The 22346-nt window shown below is 39.6% G+C and overlaps 2 protein-coding genes across 2 annotated transcripts in view; one reads left to right on the forward strand and one right to left on the reverse strand.

Annotated features, from left to right (window-relative positions):
- The window catches only part of SGK3 (serum/glucocorticoid regulated kinase family member 3), a 392044-nt gene that overhangs the window by 160610 nt on the left and 209088 nt on the right, over positions 1 to 22346 (reverse strand). The gene's annotated exons all lie outside the window — the stretch shown is intronic.
- Positions 5431 to 22198, forward strand: TCF24 (transcription factor 24). Its single transcript, XM_063450400.1, has 3 exons — positions 5431 to 5680; positions 16942 to 17405; positions 21864 to 22198. The coding sequence occupies exons 2-3, from the start codon at positions 16956 to 16958 to the stop codon at positions 21963 to 21965; spliced, it is 552 nt and encodes a 183-aa protein (XP_063306470.1). The 5' UTR covers positions 5431 to 5680; positions 16942 to 16955; the 3' UTR covers positions 21966 to 22198.

A 22346-nucleotide genomic window follows, 5' to 3' on the forward strand; every position in this document is an offset into this window, starting at 1 on the left:
CTACCACAGCAGCTATAGAACTCTCTGTCTGCGCCATGCCCAGTAGGTACAGGGTTTAGCTCATTGGCTGAGCGTGATAAGCTTGCCTTGGACTGCAGGGTTTGGCTCACTAGAGGTGAAGGAAGCTCCTAAGTAATAGATTTGAGTTCTCTAGCTGAGAGAAGGTGAGAAGCGGTGCCATGCGGAACCCTTGTAAGAAGTTAAAACAACCATTTGACAATGGGGGAGGGGGCTCTAGAGCACTCCTGGCACCATTTCAACTACAGTGGACTGTAGTGGTTATAGTGTGGTTGCCTACACAGGGTCTATGCCATCCAAAAAATCCAGTATTTAATATTCCTATTCCAAAATATTATGATCCATTCAGTAAAAGGGTTATTCTGAACATCATGACCACTTCAGTGATATGAAGTGGTTATGGTGTCTGGAGTCCTTATGTGCATTGTTTGGCTGCGAAATGCTGCACATACGGAGTTAATCCCTCTGCTGCTGGGGATGTAAATCAATCTCCAGCAGTATCATTGGGGTGTTATCAGCCCAATATTCTATATAGGTTTTGTAGGGATCAGACTGGAATGACTACAAAGTGCCATTTTGGCATCTTAAAGGGTTAATATGTTATTACAAGTTTAACCCCTTAAGGACACATGACATGTGTGACATGTCATGATTCCCTTTTATTCCAGAAGTTTGGTCCTTAAGGGGTTAAGGGGTGTTCATTTCCCCTTGATAAACCACATGGGCTTTGAACTATATCATACATTGAGATAACCTTCAACCCCTTAAATAAAGTGTTCATTTGGGAAATAAAATATTACACACTTTTGTTACATATGAGTTTATTCAGTTGAAAAGCAATTTGTATAATTTATTAAAAAAAAACAGAAAAAGCTGTCACTATAGAGGAATTGGGAAATGTTTCATAATCTGCTATTTTGGCTTAAATATTGCAGTTTTGATTTTCTGTGTACTACAGTTTGCTGTTTAGACTGTTACTTTAAGACACTTGGGGTCAGCAGGATCTTCCAAGATGTTTATTAATTGTATATAGGCATTAATTGTCTGTAGCTTCCACCAGTGAATGATGGCTGAAGCAAGTTTTTTTTTTTTTTTTTACACTAGTCTTAGGTTTTCCACCTGACTAGTATTTTAAGGCACAGCCAATATTTGAGGCTGCCTGTCCATGATGGTATTGCAGTAATACCGGCAATACAAATGCAAATATTTTTCTCAGTATAAACGGAGATTACTCTGCAATACCAATCACTGTGTATGGAGAGAGGCAGGGATAGGAAGTTACAGCATATCCATCCCTACTCACTAATATGCAGGGGAGCAGCTCCACAGCACAGAGAGTTCAGACAGCAGCTCCCAGCCTGCAGAGACAGACTACAGCTCAGGGAAGTGAGGGATGAGGGGAAAGGCAGTAGGGAGACATGGGAACACTGAGACACTAGGGGACACTGGGAGACGTGGGGACACTGAGACACATGGGGACACTGAGACACTAGGGGACACTGTGAGACATGGGGACACTGAGACACATGGGGACACTGAGACACATGGGGACGCTGTCCCCGTGTCTCCCAGCCAGTGTCCCTAGTGTCTCAGTGTCCCCATGGCTCCCAGTGTCCCCTAGTCTCCCAGTGTCCCCTAGTCTCCCAGTGTCCCCTAGTCTACCAGTGTCTGTGTCCCCATGTCTCCCAGTGTCCCCATGTCTCCCAGTGTCCCCAAATGTCTGTGTCCCCATGTCTCCCAGTGTCCCCAAATGTCTGTGGTCCCCATGTCTTCCAGTGTCCACATGCCTCCCAGCCAGTGTCTCAGTGTCCCCTTGTCTCCCAGTGTCCCTATGTCTCCCAGCCAGTGTCCCTAGTGTCTGTGACCCCATTTCTCTCAGTGTCTGTGTCCCCATGTCTCTGTGTCCCTAGTGTCCCCATGCCTCCAAGTGTCCCCCAATGTCCCCCCATGTCTATGTCCACAAGTGCCCCCATATCTCCCAGTGTCCCCAAGTGTCTGTGTCCCCATGCCTCCCAGCCAGTGTCCCTAGTGTCTCAGTGTCCCCATGTCTCCTAGTGTCCCTAGTGTCTTAGTTTCCCCAAATGTATGTATCCCCATGTCTCTGTGTCCCTGGTGTATGTGACCCCATTTCTCCCAGTGTCCCCAAATGTCCACAAGTGCCTCTATGTCTCCCAGTGTCCCCAAGTGTCTGTGTCCCCATGCCTTCCAGCCAGTGTCCCTAGTGTTTCAGTGTCCCCATGTCTCCTAGTGTCCCCATGTATCCCAGTGTCTGCGTTTCCATGTCTCTCAGTGTCCCTAGTGTCTTAGTTTCCCCAAATGTCTGTACCCCCATGTCTCTGTGTCACTAGTGTCTGTGACCCCATTTCTCCCAGTGTCCCTTAATGTCTCAGTATCCCCATGTCTCCCAGTGTCTCCATGTCTCTCAGTGTCCCCATGTCTGTATCCACAAGTGCCCCCATGTCTCCCAGTGTCCCCAAGTGTCTCAGTGCCCCCATGTCTCCCAGTGTCCCCAAGTCTCTCAGTGTCCCCGTGTCTCTCAGTGTCCCCATGTCTCACTGTGTCCCCATGTCTCTCAGTGTTCTCTAGTATCCTAGTGACACGGGACACACTGAGACATGGGGACACTGGGAGAAATGGGGACACAGACACTGGGAGACTAGGGGATTGGGCGATATGGGGGCACTGACACTGTGATACATAGGGACACTGATGCCAGGCTGGCCTTCCAATTCTTTGAAAACACATACAACCCCTTTTTGGGCATGTTCGTCCCTTTTGGCAGTTCTGGTCACGTGATTCGCATCAGTGGCCTACTCTTTTACCCCTCCCATTGGCTTCCTGCTTCACTGGACACTGCTGTTAGGGGGTATGGATTTACTTGAAAGATGAAAGTATGAATTAGATTAAGAGATTAGCATAGAGTATGTGTTTTCTTATAGCTGCATCCTTTGAGTTTCCCTCCAACAACAACTCCATCAGATACATGACGCTTGGGAGGTATGACTGTTTTAGTGTTTTTGGTCGATAATATTCTGTAATTAGGCCCCATCATAATTCTCAGCACAGGGCCCACTGGGCTCAGCACCGGGCTCTTAATCTGGCTCTGATGCTAGTTCAGACATCAAGATTAATACGGTTACTTATAACAAAAGTATATTATTATGACATCACAATATAATGAGTTCATATCAGAATGGCAAAAGGTAGACCAAAATAGCTGATTTAGAAAAAGTCTCCAACCCAGACATATTCTCAGCTTGACTATTTTAGCCTACATTTTGCAGTTTGTATTTAATTTCACTAATATTCTTTTTAATGAATGCACCCCCACCCCATTTGGCAGGTGACTTACAGTAATATAATATTAAACATATTAATATATATTAGAAGGCACATAGAACACATAGACCTTAACTCAGTTGCAGTTAATACATGGTGTTTGGGCAAGTGATAAGGATTTATTGCAAAGAAGGCGATTTGTAATGTGCAAAACATTTAAAGTGAATCTGATCTACCAAGTGTTAGTGTTATCTATACAGTAATTACAAAATATTCCCTCTACATATCTCCCAACTTCAGCAGTCCCAGAATCGGGACTGGGGGATAGGGGGATAACCTGTGATACAATATTGTCACTTGTTCCACCCAAATGGGACTGGTCCGTCCAAAAAGGGAGCAGGTCTGCCCATATTACTGGCAGGTCAGCCTAGTGTGAATGCTGCAGGGTCCTAGTGCCCTGAAAACAGTGCAAGCATGTCTAATGATAGGCGTGAGCTATGATTCTTGGGGAATGGGGCTGCTTCCCTCGTGTCAACAAAAGCGTTCGGACAGGACCCGTAAATACACCAAGCTCCATGTTTATTAGTGGCTGGAGTGCATTGAGGAAACTGTTCTTAGGGCAGCAGGGAGGGTGAATCTGGCATAGATTGGAGTACTCACTTCTGAGCCCTTTCACAACCCAACTTTGTTTCACCCAATTTACACCTCTGCATCTGCAAATTTGTTACGATGTACTTTGACCTTGTGGGATAGATGGATAAATACAATCATAGCTCCCCTACCCAAGTTCCTTTTTAATTCCACTGCAAGCATTACTATTGTACACCATAACAACACTCTGACTCATTGCATTTGTGCTGGGCTGGAAGAAGGTTTATGTGGTCTGCACCAACCAAGGGCACAGATCAGGTGCTCCACCCTGGACCACCAGAGATGCTGTCAGCACTACATGGATCACCAGGAATCATACTCTTGCTGTACCACCAGGGATTATACCCATACCCTGCAATTAATTAAGCTAGAGGGGGTAAAAAGGGATTTAATGATATTACACTCACAACACCCACATTCAGCCAACTCCACACACAATTACACACAGCCAACCGCACACTAAAACTGACTCAGTCAACCCCTCACTTAATCACACTCAGCCAATCTCACATTCAAACTGGCTTAGTCAACCCCACTTAATCACACTCTGCCACCTCTATGCACAATCACATTCGCAAACCCTCACACAATCACATTCAACCAGCCACTCACACAAGTGCATGGAAATTCCATAGTAAATCACTCTCAGCCAGCCCTCACATACAATCACTCTCAGCCAGCCCCCACATACAATAACACTCAGCCAGCACACACACACAATTATATTCAGCCAGTCCAACACACACTCACATTCAGCCAACCATCACATTCACACTGCTACTCCGATGCATTGCTTAGTGGGCACTTCTTTTATTTTGGCACTGGGGCTCAGTTGTCCCTAGTTACACCACTGTATCCCCTTCCTCTCCTTTAGCGAGCTGCTCATCCAAGCCCATTGTGTCAACTTAAATGCAAGAAACCTACAAATGCACACTTCTAATGAGGGGAGTCTCCTGGCTGTTCAATAGTAATTAAAATATAATGGACATACAGACAGCAATATTCCGCAGCAAATTTGGCCATGACACTATCTACCAGTATTGGAAAGACAAAGATTCCTGCTAAAGAACTGTTATTCGCTAAACTGAGAATTCAAGGTGAATTTCAAATTTAAGGTCAAAACAGCCGAACTAGAAACAAAAAAAATCTCCAAATCAGCTATGCTTTTAGTTCACCTACTCTGGTCTTAAATTGGAAAACCACTTTGGTGAATAACCCTGTCGGTGTCAGAAGGAACACGAAGGGTCCTGCTATTGCTATGATGACACAGGCTGAATGGGTGAAGCTGAAGTCATTTGATCGCTGGATGGGATGGGAAGGAGGGGGGCAGCCAACAATCTGTAAGTTTCAGAGCTGCCCCAATCAGGGCCACCTCCCCTTTCTGCTGGTAGTTGCTGTAATGTTTAGGGCAGTCCATTTGACAGACACACACTTCTCCAATCATCCACAGCAATCACAGCACAGAAGCCCCCTCTGGACAGACCCCTATAGTCTAATACTGGGGACAGGCTGATCAGCAGAGGACACTACAGAACATCTTCTACACTGAACGAAAATCCTGCAGGCAGTTCTGCTGTCCCAACCCACTGGACTAGTTATTCTCTCTTCTATAGACTGGCGTAACTTCCCTCCTCATTTACTAAGGCTGATCCCCTCTTCAGATCCAAACTGCTGTGGGCCCCCTTCTCCAAATACTTGACTGGTGTGAGCCCCCTGACTGTACTGGACCCAGGTATCTCATGCATTTCCAGTATTTACAAATAACACAGTGTTTCAATCTTCATGTTTGTATTTATTTGTTTAGTGTTTATTTTTTATGACGTTGTTTTGTCAAAATGTACCAGAAAAAAAAAAAAAAAACCCCTGAAAATCACTATATGCAGTTTGTTTAACAATCACATATAAAACACTAGTTATAATTCTTGTACCAGAATTATATGTGAAGGAAAACGCTATAAATAAATCATTGATGGGGAGATTTAAAAAATCCTGCTTTACAACACAATATTTATTTAAGGACGTTTTAAACCCCCCAAATGATCTATTTTAGGGTGGGATTTTTTTTATTTAATGCAAAATTCAGTTATTGTGAATTCTTTTCGGAATTCAATGTGAAAGTAATTATTCATGTGTATATAGGCACCTACTGGGTGTTATTTTTATATCGCATGATAAAAATGACAGTTATTCATGAATTTAAAAGGAATGTGTTAATCAAATTGGTTGTAAAATATGACCCATTAACCCACGTCTTGTGTACACAGTTAATATACAGTATGTGTTGGCGTTGGTTTCGTTTTTGTATAATCTAGAAATCTTCTCTATAACCAGATGCACCTAATAAATATCACATGTTACACGACTGATTCGATTTAAAAACGGGATACAATGGGTACATATTTTTCTTACATGACAGTGCAGGCAGGGGAAACGCAATTTCACTGAGATCAATGGGAACCTACTGAAAACACAATTAATGAATCTTCAATTGCATTGATGATCTAATCTATCTAAAGTCATCTAACTCTCTAAATTGATAGTATTGCTACAGAAGTGCAAACACTATACTATATTAATATTAAATCATATGAGATCATATGCTGGTGGATTCAGTGTTACATTAAATAAATTGCTATAATCGTTCTGTATTTATGTATGATATTAATGCATGGTTATAATTGCTATCATTGTGATTTATATATAGAGATACATTTATTAAAAATAGGGACTAATATATCTTACCAGCCAAATTTATATAACTTGATCAAAATTATTATTAGTCATTATTGTAAATGGGAAAATGTTCTCAAAATACAAAATATAAAGCTGTTTAACTGAAACTTGCCAAGTGCACAAAACTAAACTAACTGTTTAATATGAATTAGCCTTTACTTTCTAAGTTATTGTTACAATTCCATCCACTGATTGCGCTTACATTCAGTGCAATAGTCCAATCCCTGGTAGGATGTACTCTGCCAAGATGGAATTGTTCATTGTCTCAAATCCCTTATAATATATTAAAGGATCAGGCTTTTAGGAGAGAGGCATCAAATTAGAATGGCATGCTACTTCCACTGCAAGGTGTAACAGGTGTGTGCAGCCCAGAATGAGGAAAGTAGGCTTGTGCACAATTCAAACAAATTAAACTCCTTTTTAATTTATGCCCGAATGAATCGATCCATCCATGATTTACCTGTGGAGTCTATTTAATAGAACAAAGCTCCACAGGTAATACCGGATGGATCAATCCTCCTCTCTGGTGTAGATTAAAAGGAATTTGATTCGTTGGTACCAGCTGAAATGCATTTGTGTGCAAGTCTAGAGGACAAATTACAGGGTTTATTTTATAAAGTCCGATAGCCGTACATCCGTATTACCCAAAATATGATTTACTGATGTCTGGATTTTGCAATACTCTCTACCAATTACAGAAAATGTAGACTGGATTCAGTCCGAATGCAACCCAGTGGTTGGGATCCAGAACCGAATTATGTAAATATGAAACCGAATGCTCGAAAGTTGTAATAATTCTACAGATTTGGACATAGTTTACCTGCAGATAAAGTTCAATAGAAATAATACTAATAGGATGCACCAGATATTCAAGCAGACATTGGCCAGTTCTAATAGAAGCCATCATTACTACAACAAGACATCACTGGCACCATTTACATAAATAACTCCATGGGAGAAAAGGGCTAGCTCCATTGAGGCCAAGATACCCTGATAATTAAATCAGATTTATTTGAGTTATTGATATTATTAACTTGTACATAGTGTGTAGTAAATTAATATTAATCTCAAAACAACAGCACATGGAGAGACAAAGCAATATAAGAACAGCCAGGTGCAAACCATATAAGCACTCCCTCAAGTGCTTTAAATATTCAAATGTATATAGGATATAGAATGCACACCATAACAAGGGTACCTTGATAAAGGCAGCCAGTTGGTGCCGAAACGTTGGGGGGTTTGGTGACTCGTGTTTCTGTCTGAGGCTTGTAAGGATTTTTGTGGCAATTTATTATTATTATTTTATTGTACTTGCCTTTACTTATGTTACTTTGTTTATATTCATTTTATCTTATATGTTTACATTCTGGTACTTTTTTGTACGTAATACAATTTAAATATTTTTTTTGAGATTGTTATGGTGTGCATTCTATATTCTATATACATGTAAATTAATATTAAACCATTCACCAACTGGCTACGTACTGCTGATGGATATTGCAGGATTTCTGTAGAATCGCCTTCACGAAGTTGGTGAATTTATTTTAGAGATTTCCTGCTACCAAATTTAAGTGATTTCAGATTTGATAATAATTTTCTACAAGCCTCACGTGTAAGAATGACTGATTTTAAAGTTGACACCAGATGGCACTGAGTAAGATGGGCTCATTTGGAATGAACACATTTCAGCCAGATTTGCTTTTAGTAAATATGAGAATCACAACTTCATAATTTGAACTGACTTTTGTTTATCTGCATGGTATTTGGTCCTTGGTAAATAATTCTGTGGAAGCTCTAAATATCAAAAGACAAACTTGTTTTTCAATTAACAACAATTGCCTGTTCGGGTAATAACCCCATTCAATATTTGAGAAACATAGGGGTATCATTTAATTGCGATCGTTGCATTCTGTTTGTTTGTTTTTGCTCTCTATGTGCTAATATGGAGTGAAGTACTTTTAGAATTCTCTTCACTACCTTAATAGTCTCTATATTAATATATATCTAATATTATAGCTTCTAAAGTCAGTGATCCTGCATTAGGCAAGTGAGGAGATATTAACAATCTAACATCTTCTACTAGATTCTAATGACATAATGTGATATTTAAGGGACATTCTATGCAATATAACCACTACAGCTCCTTGTATAATTTCTCCCCTTTTTAAAGCGTTGTATGCCATTATCGAGTCCAGAGGACTTGACCCCAATAAACTAGAAATGAAAACAGAATTTTTTAAAAATTCTTAGGAAAAATGTGCTGATTTGGAACAATTCTTAAACTCAGCTGTTGTCACAGCTCTGCTAATTTAGCCTATATTTTTCAATTTTTACCTAATTACAATTCAGTACGTAGTAAATAAGCCCCAAGAGTGTTTAATCATGCAACTCCAATTTGTAGAGAATTGAAATCCAAACTGCAAAATTTAGGCGGAAATAAGTTATCTAGGAATAACAATGGCATAACTTGGCTATTTTAGCCTAACCTTTGCCTTTCAGCCCTTAATTGTCAGCAATGTTAAGTTTCATGAGTAAACCACAAGGTGCTTTATGAATACATTTCACCAGCTCATTTCATTTATATTCTCATTTGCTATTTTTTTTTTTTTTTTATGAATGGTTGCTATTTTTCCATGCCAAATTCATTATATTACTATCAGCTTTATCTTATTATTTTTGTTTCTGCACAGCTATCTGTGTATACATTTTCTCCACTGGTCGACAAGCCTTGGACCTTAGGCCGCTGTTAAACTAATTAGCAGTATGTGATTATTAAATATATAGTGTGATTTATATACATTTCACGTATCAGTTTTGTGCACATACAACATTTTTTAAATATATATAAAACCATTACTTTATCCTTTATGGATTGATTTTTTTTCTTTTTCTTTAATGTGCCAAAAGAATCCATCTTTTTGCCACTTTTCCTTTCTCTTTTGGATTTTTGCTCCTATTTTCTGTAATTTTTTTTTACTATTGATTACGTTGTGAAAATAAGACAAACGAGGAACAAAAAGGCATCAGCAACTTTTGCAGACTTTTTTCTTCCTGAATCAAAAATAAACAAACTGCTTCAAGAAATGCCACAATCTGACAGTGACAGGAGAGATTTGCCAGAAAAAAGTGCGCTCTTGCACATTTTTAATTTTATACCTCGACAGCACCTTTACTTATTATGAAACAAAAGAGACAGAATGAGACTGCGTGGAAAGGCACAAACAAGGCAAATGTGGCAAGGACGAAAAAAAAAATATTGGCGCAAACATAAAATGCAACACCGTTGGGGTGAAACCAGCTGCGCCACTTTTTTGATAAATCACCTCCCTATTGTCCCACTGTGCATTTATCTTTGCATGGTTTGACGGCTGTCCCCTCTACAAAAATCATTCAAATTGTGGAATAAAAAAAACATACATAGCCATGTTTAGATTCATTTCCTCTAAATCCGTCAGATTTATTTTTGGAAAGTGTAACTGTCCATAAGTGCCGTCAAGTAGAATATGTATTGCAGACCCTCCTGGCACTCAAGGGGTTAACAGGCATCAAGTGACAAGTGTAAATAGTAAGAGATTAACTCCGAACAATTCATCTCTCTGCCTCTTTGCAGCTGACATCCTGTCAGTTATCACCATAGTAAGATTGTTATTTACAGGATCCTGGATGCTTTCATATTTATCATGCTATACGTTGGAATGTCCCCAATAAACTAACAGAAAAAATCCTGCTCAGAACATATATTGCAGGCGATAAGTATTCCATGGGAATCGGTTAGAAATAAGCACTTATTCAAAGTGATTTTCACATTTTCATTTTACAAAAATTAGCCAAGTGGCTATGTTTTCAATTCAGTCATTTTAGCTTCAAATTTGAAATGTGAATTACTGAAAACCAATATTGTATTGAATAACAGTTCAGTTGTCTTTTCTTACACATTCTCTGTGTAGTCGATAAATCTGGGAATTATTTTGTTTATTTTCAATCCGTGTGCTTGTAGCCCTTTTGCGATATTAGCTTCAAAGTTGACTAAAGCCATAAATGGTTTATATATATTTTTGCACTAACATAGAAAGTGGGTCTCCAAAATGTTGCCACGTTTTCTGTTTGCGTCAATGTTTTCCTGGTGCAACACATTTTTCCTGGCTGTGCCCTTCCCAACAGTTTTGTGTTTTTGCTCTTTTTTGTTGCTAAATAGAGTTGATGACAATACTTTTTTTCCGACATTTTTGTCAGTCACTATAAAAAAGTGGCCGTTTTCCACGACACACAAGCAGTTTTCACAATCTTCCTTTTTATTTAAAGATAAAAAAAAATATTCAGATTGTAAACATGTCTCGCCCTCTCCCCCAAATATATAAACCATTTGTTTCATTTTGTGAATGTAATCAATGGGAAAATCATCAGGAATAAAAATATCATGAGAAATAAAAAGCAGCAGAAACACAGATTTATTTATTTTTTGCAAAAGACGTAAAATAACACTCCCAATGTATAATGGCGTAGAAACAGTTTGATACAAACCAACTGAGCAATTTCAAAACTGGTGGAAAAGTGAAAGTGAAAAGAGTTGTACTATTGGTGCATCAACTCTTACCACTTAATTTAGTGTCCCTTTAATGGTCTGTCAGTACTTGACGATTATATGACCATGAAAAGCATATATTATATATATATTGTAAATTTATTGCGATCCGCATATCATTGCACATCAGACATTGTTGAATGAAGATATAAATTGTCTTTCACCAAATAAAAACTTCTTTGCTGTACAATACAACAGTGTCAAAGATGACTCAGTGGACCATATTACATTACCATTGTTTATGTGCAGGCCCGGACTAGCCATCGGGAATACCGGGCAAACAAGCAGCCGCTTGTGGGAGGGAGAGGAGGACCTGGTGGAGCTCTTACCTGCAGCTCCGCCGGGTTTCTCTCGCGAGGAATGAGTGTTGCCGCAGTTACCACGGCAACGTTCAGATCTCGCAAGAGTGGACTCTAGCCCCGCAGGCTAGAGTTCACTCACCACTAGGAATACCAGGGATGGCAGCACGGCCTCCCTCCATTCCCCCCCAACCCCCCAGTCTAAAGGTAAGAAGGGAGGGGGGGATATAACTTTTTTTTTTAATTAAAAAAAATACATATATATTAAAATCTGCCCCCCCCCCCACCCACACACACACAATCCCTCAAACATATTCACACACACACAGCACCCTCACACAACACACACTCCGCACACAGGGCTGCCATCAGAAATTTTAGGGCCCCTAATACAGCTCATGATCTGGGCCCCCGGGGCCAGCCCCGAGTCCGCCCACAAGGATGAAGTGTGTGTGTGTGTGTGTGTGTGTGTGTATAGTGGATGTAGAATGTGTGTCATGGATGCAGTGTGTATAGTGGATGCAGATTGTACGTTTTGTGTAATGTATGTAATGTTTGTATGCATGCATTAGATGCAGAGTGTGTGTGTAGTGAATGTAGGTGTGTATAGTGAATGCAGAGTGTATGTTTTTGTAGTGGATGTAGTGTGTATAGTGCATGTAGTGTGTTAGTAGTGAGTGCAAAGTGTTTATAGTGCATGTAGTGTGATTGTGGTGAATGCAAAATGTGTATAGTAAATGTAGTGTGTTTGCAGCGAGTGCAAAGTATGCATAGTGATTATAGTTAGTGCAAAGTTTGTATAGTTAATGTAGTGTGATTGTAGTGAATGCAAAATGTGTATAGTAAACGTAGTGTGATTGTGGTGAATGCAGAGTGTGTGTATAGTGAATGCAGTGTTTGTAGTGAGTGCAAAGTGTGTTTAGTAAATGTAGTGTGTTTGTAGTGAGTGCAACGTGTGTATAGTGAATGGTGTGTGTGTGTAGGGCAAAGTGTGTTTAGTGAATGTAGTGCATGTGTGTGTGTAGTGCAGAGTGTGTTTAGTGAATGCAGTGTGTGTTTAGTGAATGTAGTGTGTGTGTGTAGTGCAGCTTGTGTTTAGTGAATGTAGTGTGTGTAATGCAGATTGTGTTTAGTGAATGTAGTGTGTGTGTGTGTGTAATGCAGATTGTGTGTTTGTGTGTGTGTGTAATGCAGATTGTGTTTTGTGAATGTAGTGTGTCTGTAATGCAGATTGTGTTTAGTGAATGTAGTGTAAGTGTGTAATGCAGATTGTGTTTAGTGAATGTAGTGTGTGTGTGAAGTGCAGAGTGTGTTTAGTGAATGTAGTGTGTGTGTGTGTGTAATGCAGATTGTGTTTAGTGAATGTAGTGTGTGTGTAATGCAGATTGTGTTTAGTGAATGTAGTGTGTGTGTGTGTGTAGTGCAGATTGTGTTTAGTGAATGTAGTGTGTGTGTGTGCTTGTAAGGATGCAGTGTTTGTGTAAAATAGGGGGGAGGGGAGTATTTAGTTTTTTTAATTTGTGTATGTTTAAATTGTATTCCCCCCCTCCTAGCTTCTTACCGTGCCAGGGAGGGGGGAGATTGCATAGTGGAGGGAGCCAGCCGATGTAAATTGCAGAGGGGGGCCCAGCTGCACACACTGTCTTCCTTTCCAGCTCCTCTCTGACTAACTCTCGCGAGACCGGCCTGCTGTGCGGAGCGTTGCCATGGTAACCCGTGGCAACGTTCTGGCGGCCGCAGGAAAGTTACACAATACCACACCACAATCAGCTCACTTTACACACATGCAATCCCACAAGCAGGCTCCAAACACATGCACGATACGCAGGGTCTTTTTCTCATGCTAGAGCTCTTCAACAAAGCTCTGCACATTAAACCAACAAACTCACTGTAAAGAGGGGGCGTGCTTGTCATTAGTGATTAAAACACACCCTTTCTGGCCCCACCCCCATCTCATCTGTGATTTAAAAATGCCCGGGCCGTATTTTTTTTTCCAGTCCGGCCCTGATTATGTGTCTGGGTTTTGTGTCCCTGGAAGACCAGCCATATATTCCAGCTTTGTGACGATCACAGGACACATTTTTTGACTGTGCCTCATAGATGTGTTGGTTCAATTCTGGGTTTTTAATATCGAGGGCTTACTTGTGGCATTTAGCAAATATCATGTGAAATATCCATCTATCTTCATAGACAAGCCTTTCCTCTCTGCCAATGCAGTTTGTCTTTGTGTGACATTATATGGTGTTGTTATTGGGAGTTTTTCTTTTCACGGTAAATAATTTTCCAGTTTTAGTGATCTAAGCACCTGTAAGCACCACCTGCTGTGACTTCTTAGAAATGTTTGTTGTTTGAAAACTCACATGTCACAGGTCCAGAAGTCAGACCTGTGTGTGTGTGTGTGTGTGTGTGTGTATATATATATGACAGAGATTTAAGACAGATGTTCACAGAAAGACAACACATTTTTTTTCGTTTCTCATTTTTTTTGTTTAGAATTTATGTTGTGTTAATTGTTACTATATTTGCACAAATTGTTACAGGGTTTTGTTGCATCTTCAAACGTTGCTGTGTCGCCTTATTTCATATACTGTAGCCTGTTTTGTTGATAAAATAAAGAACTATAAGAAAACAAATACATCACATTAGACAACTCAGCATGATAGAAAGACGCACATAGCACAGACAGACGCACATAGCATAGACAGACGCACATAGCATAGACAGACGCACATAGCATAGACAGACGCACATAGCATAGACAGACACACAGCATAGACAGACGCACACAGCATAGACAGATGTACATAGCATAGACAGACGCCCATAGCACAGACAGACGCACATAGCATAGACAGATGCTCATAGCATAGACAGACACACTGCATAGACAGACACTTTGCATAGACAGACGTACATAGCACAGACAGACGCACATAGCATAGACAGACACTTTGCATAGACAGACACACAGCATAGACAGACGTACATAGCACAGACAGACGCACATAGCATAGACAGACACACTGCATAGACAGACACACAGCATAGACAGACACACAGCATAGACAGACGCACATAGCATAGACAGATGTACATAGCATAGACAGACGCACATAGCATAGACAGACGCACATAGCATAGACAGATGTACATAGCATAGACAGACGCACATAGCATAGACAGATGTACATAGCATAGACAGACGCACATAGCATAGACAGACGCCCATAGCATAGACAGACACACATAGCATAGACAGACGCGCATAGCACAAGCAACTCAGGGCATTCGTAGCTAGTGGACAGCGGTGTGTTATGGCTTTGCTGTGAGGGCCACATTTCTACCCTAAAAAAATGTGTGCCATGAGCAGCTAAACATGCTTGAAACATACATTTATTTAAATAAATGCTATTTTGAGGCTTCCTTTACTTACATCATGTGATACAACCGTAACAAATAGCAAACTAAGTATTAGAGGAGATATAACAATAAGAAATTACAATAGTAGTTCAAAATAAATGCTTTTTTCCAAATGAGATCTATTACAAATAAAAAATGTATGCATTTGCGGCAAGTCACCATTCAAATGCTGCTCTGGGAGCCACTGATTGAGAACTGAGTTGACTTACAGGGAAGCGAAGTGGTCCGGGTGCCATTATTTGTCTTTCATGTTTATTTTTATTTAATGTTGGCCATTCTTACTCTCTAACTAGTTAACACAGCTGTCAAACTGATGCTTATATTAGCAAAAATAATCCCAAATAAAAACTGTGTGCCAAAACACTCACATGCGTGAAAAGGGAAAAAGAATGTACATTCAATGCAATGATTTTAGGAATGCTTCCCCAGGACCTTCTTATAGTCCACTCTCACAACAGTAGTTGTGACAGGAATTGCCCTGTGCCGGAGACACGAGGTTCCAGAGTGTTATAATGTTTTTGTGTCAAGGCAGACCGCTGAGAAAGGGGCCTATGGGGGTAGGTTTGAGTTTGGGAGGGGGGCTACAGACAAACGATGTATAAATATTGCACTGACAAATGTAATCAATGGAAAGGATGTGAACATGTCAAGCGTGAATCTAGGATTTGCAATGGAACCACCAACATGAACTTAAATTAATTTAGGAGTTATAGTTTTATGTATTCTGAAATAAATTAAGCAAATACTATTTTTCTCAGTCCCTTTATATTAATTACAAAAAGTCTGTTTCTCTGTTTAGTATTTTCATAGAACCAGTTATATTCTGCCATGCTGTACAAATGTATAGTTGGGTTATATATAAGCAAACAATTGACATCAAGGGGACGAGGACTCTGCTCAAATGAGCTTACAATCTAGAAATCATTTGGCGACCATGCTAGAAAGGTAAAAGTTACACGGGTAAAATAAAATAAAAAAAATTTTAAATCAAAACTACACTTTTGTTAATTGGTCCTTTGAAGGTTCAATGCTGACTTTAAAGGAACACCATAGGGTCAGGAGCACAACCATGTATCCCTGACCCTATAGTGCTAAACCCACCATTTAGGTGGCTTGCCTGCTGTGCAGCACTGAGCCAGGAAGCATCTCTAGTGGCAACTTGGAGGTGTCCCTAGGGGCAATGTAATTTCTCTGAAAAGGCAGTATTTGCTTGAAAATGCCTGAAGGCAATGATTATACTCACCAATTCTCTGAAACTGCTATGTTTACATCTGAGGGGTTAAAACCTGGGGGACCTGTCACCCAGACCACTTCATTGAGCTGAAGTGGTCTGGGTGACTATAGTGTCCCATTAAAGTAGTGCTACCTGTTGAGGCAGGCAAGTCTTTTTTTCATGTACAGAGAAGACAATTAAAAAATGAACTTACCTGCACAGCATTTATAGGTAGCCAGTGCATCCATTATCCACATGAGTGTTGGGGACCGTTTTACTACGATGCATGGCTCTTGTGTCACATGCACATAATCATTGACAATAAATGCCAGGCTATGCCAAAATAAAGAGTTGAACTATACAACTAAAGACAGACATCTAGTTTCCGAAATTGTATTTAGAGGGCAAATGCCCCTGGGCTGTTTAAACTTTAAAACATTTTTTCCTGTAGTGCTGATATATAAATTACCAGCAGTGCTGTACAATAAATGAAATTAAAGTTAAACAAATTTAGGCATTCTGCCAATTCCCACAAAGACCAGACTCAAGTGAGCTAACTGCGCTGGTTGACTTATATGTTCTGTGTTCTGCTATTTGGTTTCTTTATAGGTAAAAAAAAAAAAGTGTAATAGGCCCTATAAATGAACATTATATGCAGATAATTATTGAGGTTAGACAAGGAATCCTGGTGTGAAACTTGCTAGCCTGCTTATGGTCACTATTTGATTGGTTCATTTTTCTTGTAGTGTCTAGTGTGGATATGGTGGAGAAAGTGCAGCGCCCTCTTGTGTCTAGTCTAGTGCATGGCAGAGACGAGTCTCCTGGTGGCTCTGTACAAGATTCACATAATTTGCTGGGAAGAGGAAAAGCTGAGGGAGGAAAAGCTGGAGGAAGTAATGGCAACAACATGGGAAATCGACCTGCCGCCGCCAATGCTGCTCGGGAGAGAAACAGAGTACAGACCTTGCGCCATGCATTCCTGGAGCTTCAGAGGACACTACCTTCTGTGCCACCAGATACCAAACTATCTAAGCTGGATGTGCTGATATTGGCAACAACCTACATTGCCCACCTTACCCGCAGCCTTCAGGAGGAAGATGAAAGCAGCAGCGGCAGTCACCAGCCCAGTACCCCAAAGAACTCAGGAAATCTTAGTCCAGAACTCCTGGGGACCCTGCATAATGCGGATGGATATCTTCACCCTGTTAAGGTATGGACAGTTTTCATAACCAAACACACAAACTTAGTGTTATAAATTTGTTTTAACTATGCAAAAATTTATAAAATGCACATTTCCTGCCAAATTTAGAATTTTTGTGCTGCCCAATTTCATGAGCTATATTTAGTAATAGCTGAGTATTAAAATATTTACCAATCTGCACCAAACTGAATCTTAGCCAACTTCAAGAAGGCTCAAAAGCATTATCAAGAGTGTCTTAAGTGGCACTTCTTCTTTATATAGCTTAAACGGATAAATTGAATAAAGGGGACACAATAGTCACTAAAACAGCACTATGTTAAATAGGCAAGTTTTAGTGTTTAGGAGTTAAATCACTTTGTTTACGTAGCCCTGGTCATATCTTCCTGCATGTAACCTGCACAGCTTTCATAAACACTTTCTGTACAGTGAGATCTAATGTTTAAACTTCCTTTATTGCACAGTCTGTTTAATTTAGAATTTCTTATCTCCTGCACTGTTACTAGCTTGCTAGTGCTTGCAGGGTGTGATCAAAGTTACATTTTTAAAACATGAGATAAAAAAACTACTTGTAAAGTAAGTTAGCATCTGATTGAAAAACGGAAAACAATCATTCATGCAGACTGTATGCCAGTCTGATTGGGTCTGCATGGACAGAAACAAACAAGTTTAACTCCTAAATTGGAGAGAATAGAGACTGCAGAGGTATGATATATACATGATATGTGCTCTAAAACTGCGTCATTAAGCTAAAGTTCTTTTGGTGACTATAGTGTCCGTTTAGGAAGCAATTATCGTTAAAGGAACACTTTTACGTGAGAAATATAACACTATATTCCTAACACTATCGCGTCCCTCTGCCTTTCTCTGTAGGTCCATCCATGTCTGGCGAGTAAAGAGTTAAAACTCCTCCTCCAGCGAAAAACATCACAAACAAAACATAAAAGAATAAGGAAAATAACAGCGGGAAAACCTTCTCATGTTGCTCGCCTCCAATGATCCTCATAGAGCAGCCAAACTGGAAGCGGAGATGACTTAGATAACTTTTACAGTTTGACGGTTTTCACCTTGAATTTCAAATTCACTATGAATTCTCACTTTTTTGCGAATAACCTTGTTTATGTAGGGTTATTCACTAGAGTGTGAATCGTTGGGAGTTCAAAGTGAATTTCAAATCTTCATCCACAGTAGCCAGAGTCTGTGTTAATTTTGGCGGCAAATTTCAATTTAATTTTAGTCATAGACTTTTGACTAAAAAGCCATTTTAGTTGTATTTTAGTCATCTGAAACAAATTGTTTTAGTTTAGTTTTGGTCGACTAAATCTCCAGTAGATTTTAATCGACATGACTAAAATCTAGTAGGTTTAGTTAAAGCCTCTATCTGTATCTTTTGCCCTTTCCCTGGCCCCTATGTGCCTCTTTGTGTCCTCCCAGCCCCTCTAGGTGTCTCTCTCTCAAGCCCTGGTCTGTCTCTTGTGCTGCTTCCACAGCCCCTCTGTGTCTCTTTGTGTCCTCCCAGCCCCTCTAGGTATCTCTCTCCAAAGCCCTGGTCTGTCTCTTTTGCTGCTTCCACAGCCCCTCTGTGCAGTGTTAATTTTGTCGGCAAATTTCGATTTAGTTTTAGTCATAGTCTTTTGAGTAAAAAGCCGTTTTAGTTTTAGTCATAGTCTTTTGAGTAAAAAGCCATTTTAGTTTTCTTCGTATTTTAGTCGAGTAAATCTAAAATTGTTACTCGACAAAATTAACACAGAGCCAGAATAGAAAACATTCTCTGAGAGGGTTAATCATTACAGTATGAATTGTCAGAAATTCAAATGAATTCAATTCAAATATTAGGTTAAACTAGCTCAATTGAAACATTCTCCACTTTGCTTTCAGTTTATATATTTAACCTTAAATTAAAATTCACTTTCAAATCACGCCCAGTTTCAAATATATTGTCCAAAAAGTCTAAACTCACTTTGAATCCCTAATAATTTACTCTTTGGTGACCCTGTATGTGTGTTTTAAACATGGTAGTTATACAGTCTAACATATACGGGTATAAGGGGATGTATTACTGAGACCTTAAAATAAAACCAAATGAAAGTAAAACCTGAATGCATTAATCCAGCATTGTCTGAGAAAAACCCTAAAGTTTAGGGATGGTAAACAGATTATGGCATTTTATAATGTGGAAAGCCAGGTGACCTCAAAAATCATAGCCAGTAAGACCATGCCTGCAAATACCCATCGCGGGACTTTGGAAGCAATTGTTTTCACATTTCTGTGTCTTCCATGGGTTTCACCAAAGCACCCAAAGGAATGGCTGTTGTCTGCTTCCAAATTGGGGGGTTCAAGCTTCTAGCAACATCGAGCAGTGAATATTTGAGTTCCCAAAAACTCCCTTTTTAGTCTGTCATTTGCTTCGCTTCCATTTAGCCGTCAGTTAATGTATTAGAAAGCCATCACTCATTGTGCACGAACGAAAGGCCCAACTGATTTCATGTGATAACTTTCAACTTTTTTGTTTTTGCATTTAATTATTTAAAAAACAAAAAACAAAAGCAAAAATGATAAAAAAAATGCTAGTTTATTAAAAAAAACATTGTTCTGCATGTTTATTAAAGAGAAAAGTACATATTTGTTTAATTTAGCATGCAGTCTATCTGAGCTCTGGGTAATCAATATTCCTTACAGAAACATAACTAAAGTACCTACTACCTACCATTCAGCTCACTCTTCCTCTGTCTGGGTCACTAAATGAACCTCCTGGACCAGGGGATGTTGGGTCATTGCACATGCAAATGAATTTACATTAACTCCTTACTAATCACTTCCCATGACTGCTGGGCATATTTTCAGTAATCCCATGTAGCAGCCTGACAGTGATGGGTTTCATTTTGATTCATAGCTCCATCAATAAATACTTGAGTAAATCAGGCAAGAATAATTTCATAAATAGAAGAGAAGAAAGATGTGTTTATTTTATCTCATACAGTTTTAATTAAAGGAAAATAAATGCATGGTTTGTTAAGCAAAGCGAGAGGGGAGATTGGCCGTTTTATACGAGTGTAACCGAGAGAGACAGTAAAGAATTACAGTATACAGAGACAGATTTGTGGCTTGAGAAGGAATGGCCAATCATATATTTCTTGCGTTCCAATAAAGAACTAAAAAAAACAGAATAGTTATGAAGATTGTTTTAAAGTAAACCTGAGAGCAAATTTGTTTTAGCACAATTTACTTCTCACACGGTGCTCATCAAAAATAGTTAATTACTACAATATTCGTCTGGAGCTCTACCTCAGACACTGCATTACTGGCACAGAGCTCCTCAAATAGAACTCACGGTATTTCTGCATTATTTGCACAGAGCTCTTCAAACATACACCCCTCACATTTTTAAAATAATTTCATTATATCTTTTCATGTGACAACACTGAAGAAATGACACTCTGCTACAATGTAGTAAGTTCAGGGGTGTACTCACTTTTGCTGCCAACAGTTTTGACATTAATGGCTGTGTGTTGAGTTATTTTGAGGGGACAGCAAATTTACACTGTTATACTGGCTGTACACTTACTACTTTACATTGTAGCAGAGTGTCATTTCTTCAGTGTTGTCACATGAAAATTAAAATATTAAATATTTACAAAAATGTGAGGGGGGTGTACACACTTTTGTGAGATACTGTGTGTTATTACCAAATACATCGCAATAGTACATTACTGGCACAGAGCTCCACTCAAACACAACTCATTACTGTATTACTTGGACGCAACTCTTCAAACACAATTCATCACTACATTACTTGTACACAGTTCTTCCTCAAATACCATTTTTACCGCGTTACTTTCAAAGAACTCCTCTTCAAACACAGCTAATTTATTATTTCTTTTTATCAGAACATCTGAATTGACCGTTAAAGGGACACTCCAGGAATTATAACAATGTCTCTGGAATTATGTTGTTATGGTGGTAAGAGGTCCCATGACACTGGCTTACCTCCAAAGTGCCACCCAATCGCTCTACTCATCTCCTTCCACTGCAGTCCGAGGCTGGAATCAGGAAGCCCCAAATAGGAACATCACTAATTAGCTGACGTTCTCAGCCTATCATGGGCTCCCCTGTTTGAAACTTCCTTATTCCAGCCTCGGACTGTGGTAGAAGGAAATCGGCAGAGTGCTAGGTCACCAGATTTTGGGTTAAACAGTTCGTTAACAGTTTAACCCCTTGCAGAATGCCCGGGCATCATCGCACACCATAACAATTTTTTTCATATGAAGTTGTTATAGTACCTGGAGTGTCCCTTTAAATTCAGACTCACATTTTGGTATTTTGAGAAAATAATACTACTACTAAATTGCAAATCATAATCAAGGATTCGAAATTGCAGGGAGGGGGATGGTTGACCATTCTGGCATCCACAGGGTCCCCTACACTAGTAGCACATCAGAACTAACAGCTTATATGGGTTTTGTCTTTCAGAAATGGCCGATGCGTTCCAGACTATATATCGGAGCCTCTGGGCAGTTTCTACACCAATCACTGTCCACTGAAAGCCAGAATGAAGAAGAAAATCTCCACTGATCAGCTGGGAGCATTAAAGACTGGCACAAACCTCAGCCAGACCTTACATTGAACTCCATGTTGTATGGACATTAGAGAATGGGACTAACATTGATTATGAACATGGTCCGTGTATCGGGTTTATTTCAAATCCCTTCAATGAAAAGCACTACAACATTTAGGGAAGGAGTAAGCTTTGGAGAGCACAGCACTATCTTATCCTGCTTTAAACTGGCATTGAGCTATAGCAGAGATTTTGGAATGCATTAAACTGTATTTATTACCTTATCAAGCAGTATGTTACTGCAAGTTATAAAGAGATTTAAAAATATTACATTAAAATAGTTCTATTACAATGTTAACATACTGGGAAGAGTTAGCACTGCATATAATCTCAATACT

This window comes from Pelobates fuscus, chromosome 4 (assembly GCF_036172605.1).
Source record: "Pelobates fuscus isolate aPelFus1 chromosome 4, aPelFus1.pri, whole genome shotgun sequence".
NCBI classification, from domain to species: Eukaryota; Metazoa; Chordata; class Amphibia; order Anura; family Pelobatidae; genus Pelobates; species Pelobates fuscus.

Excerpts from the sequence above, each read along its gene's own strand:
- TCF24 (XM_063450400.1), top strand. The coding sequence starts at position 16,956 with ATGGTGGAGAAAGTGCAGCGCCCTCTTGTGTCTAGTCTAGTGCATGGC. Across the intron at positions 17,406-21,863 it reads GATATCTTCACCCTGTTAAG|AAATGGCCGATGCGTTCCAG; the intron begins GTATGGACAGTT and ends TTTGTCTTTCAG.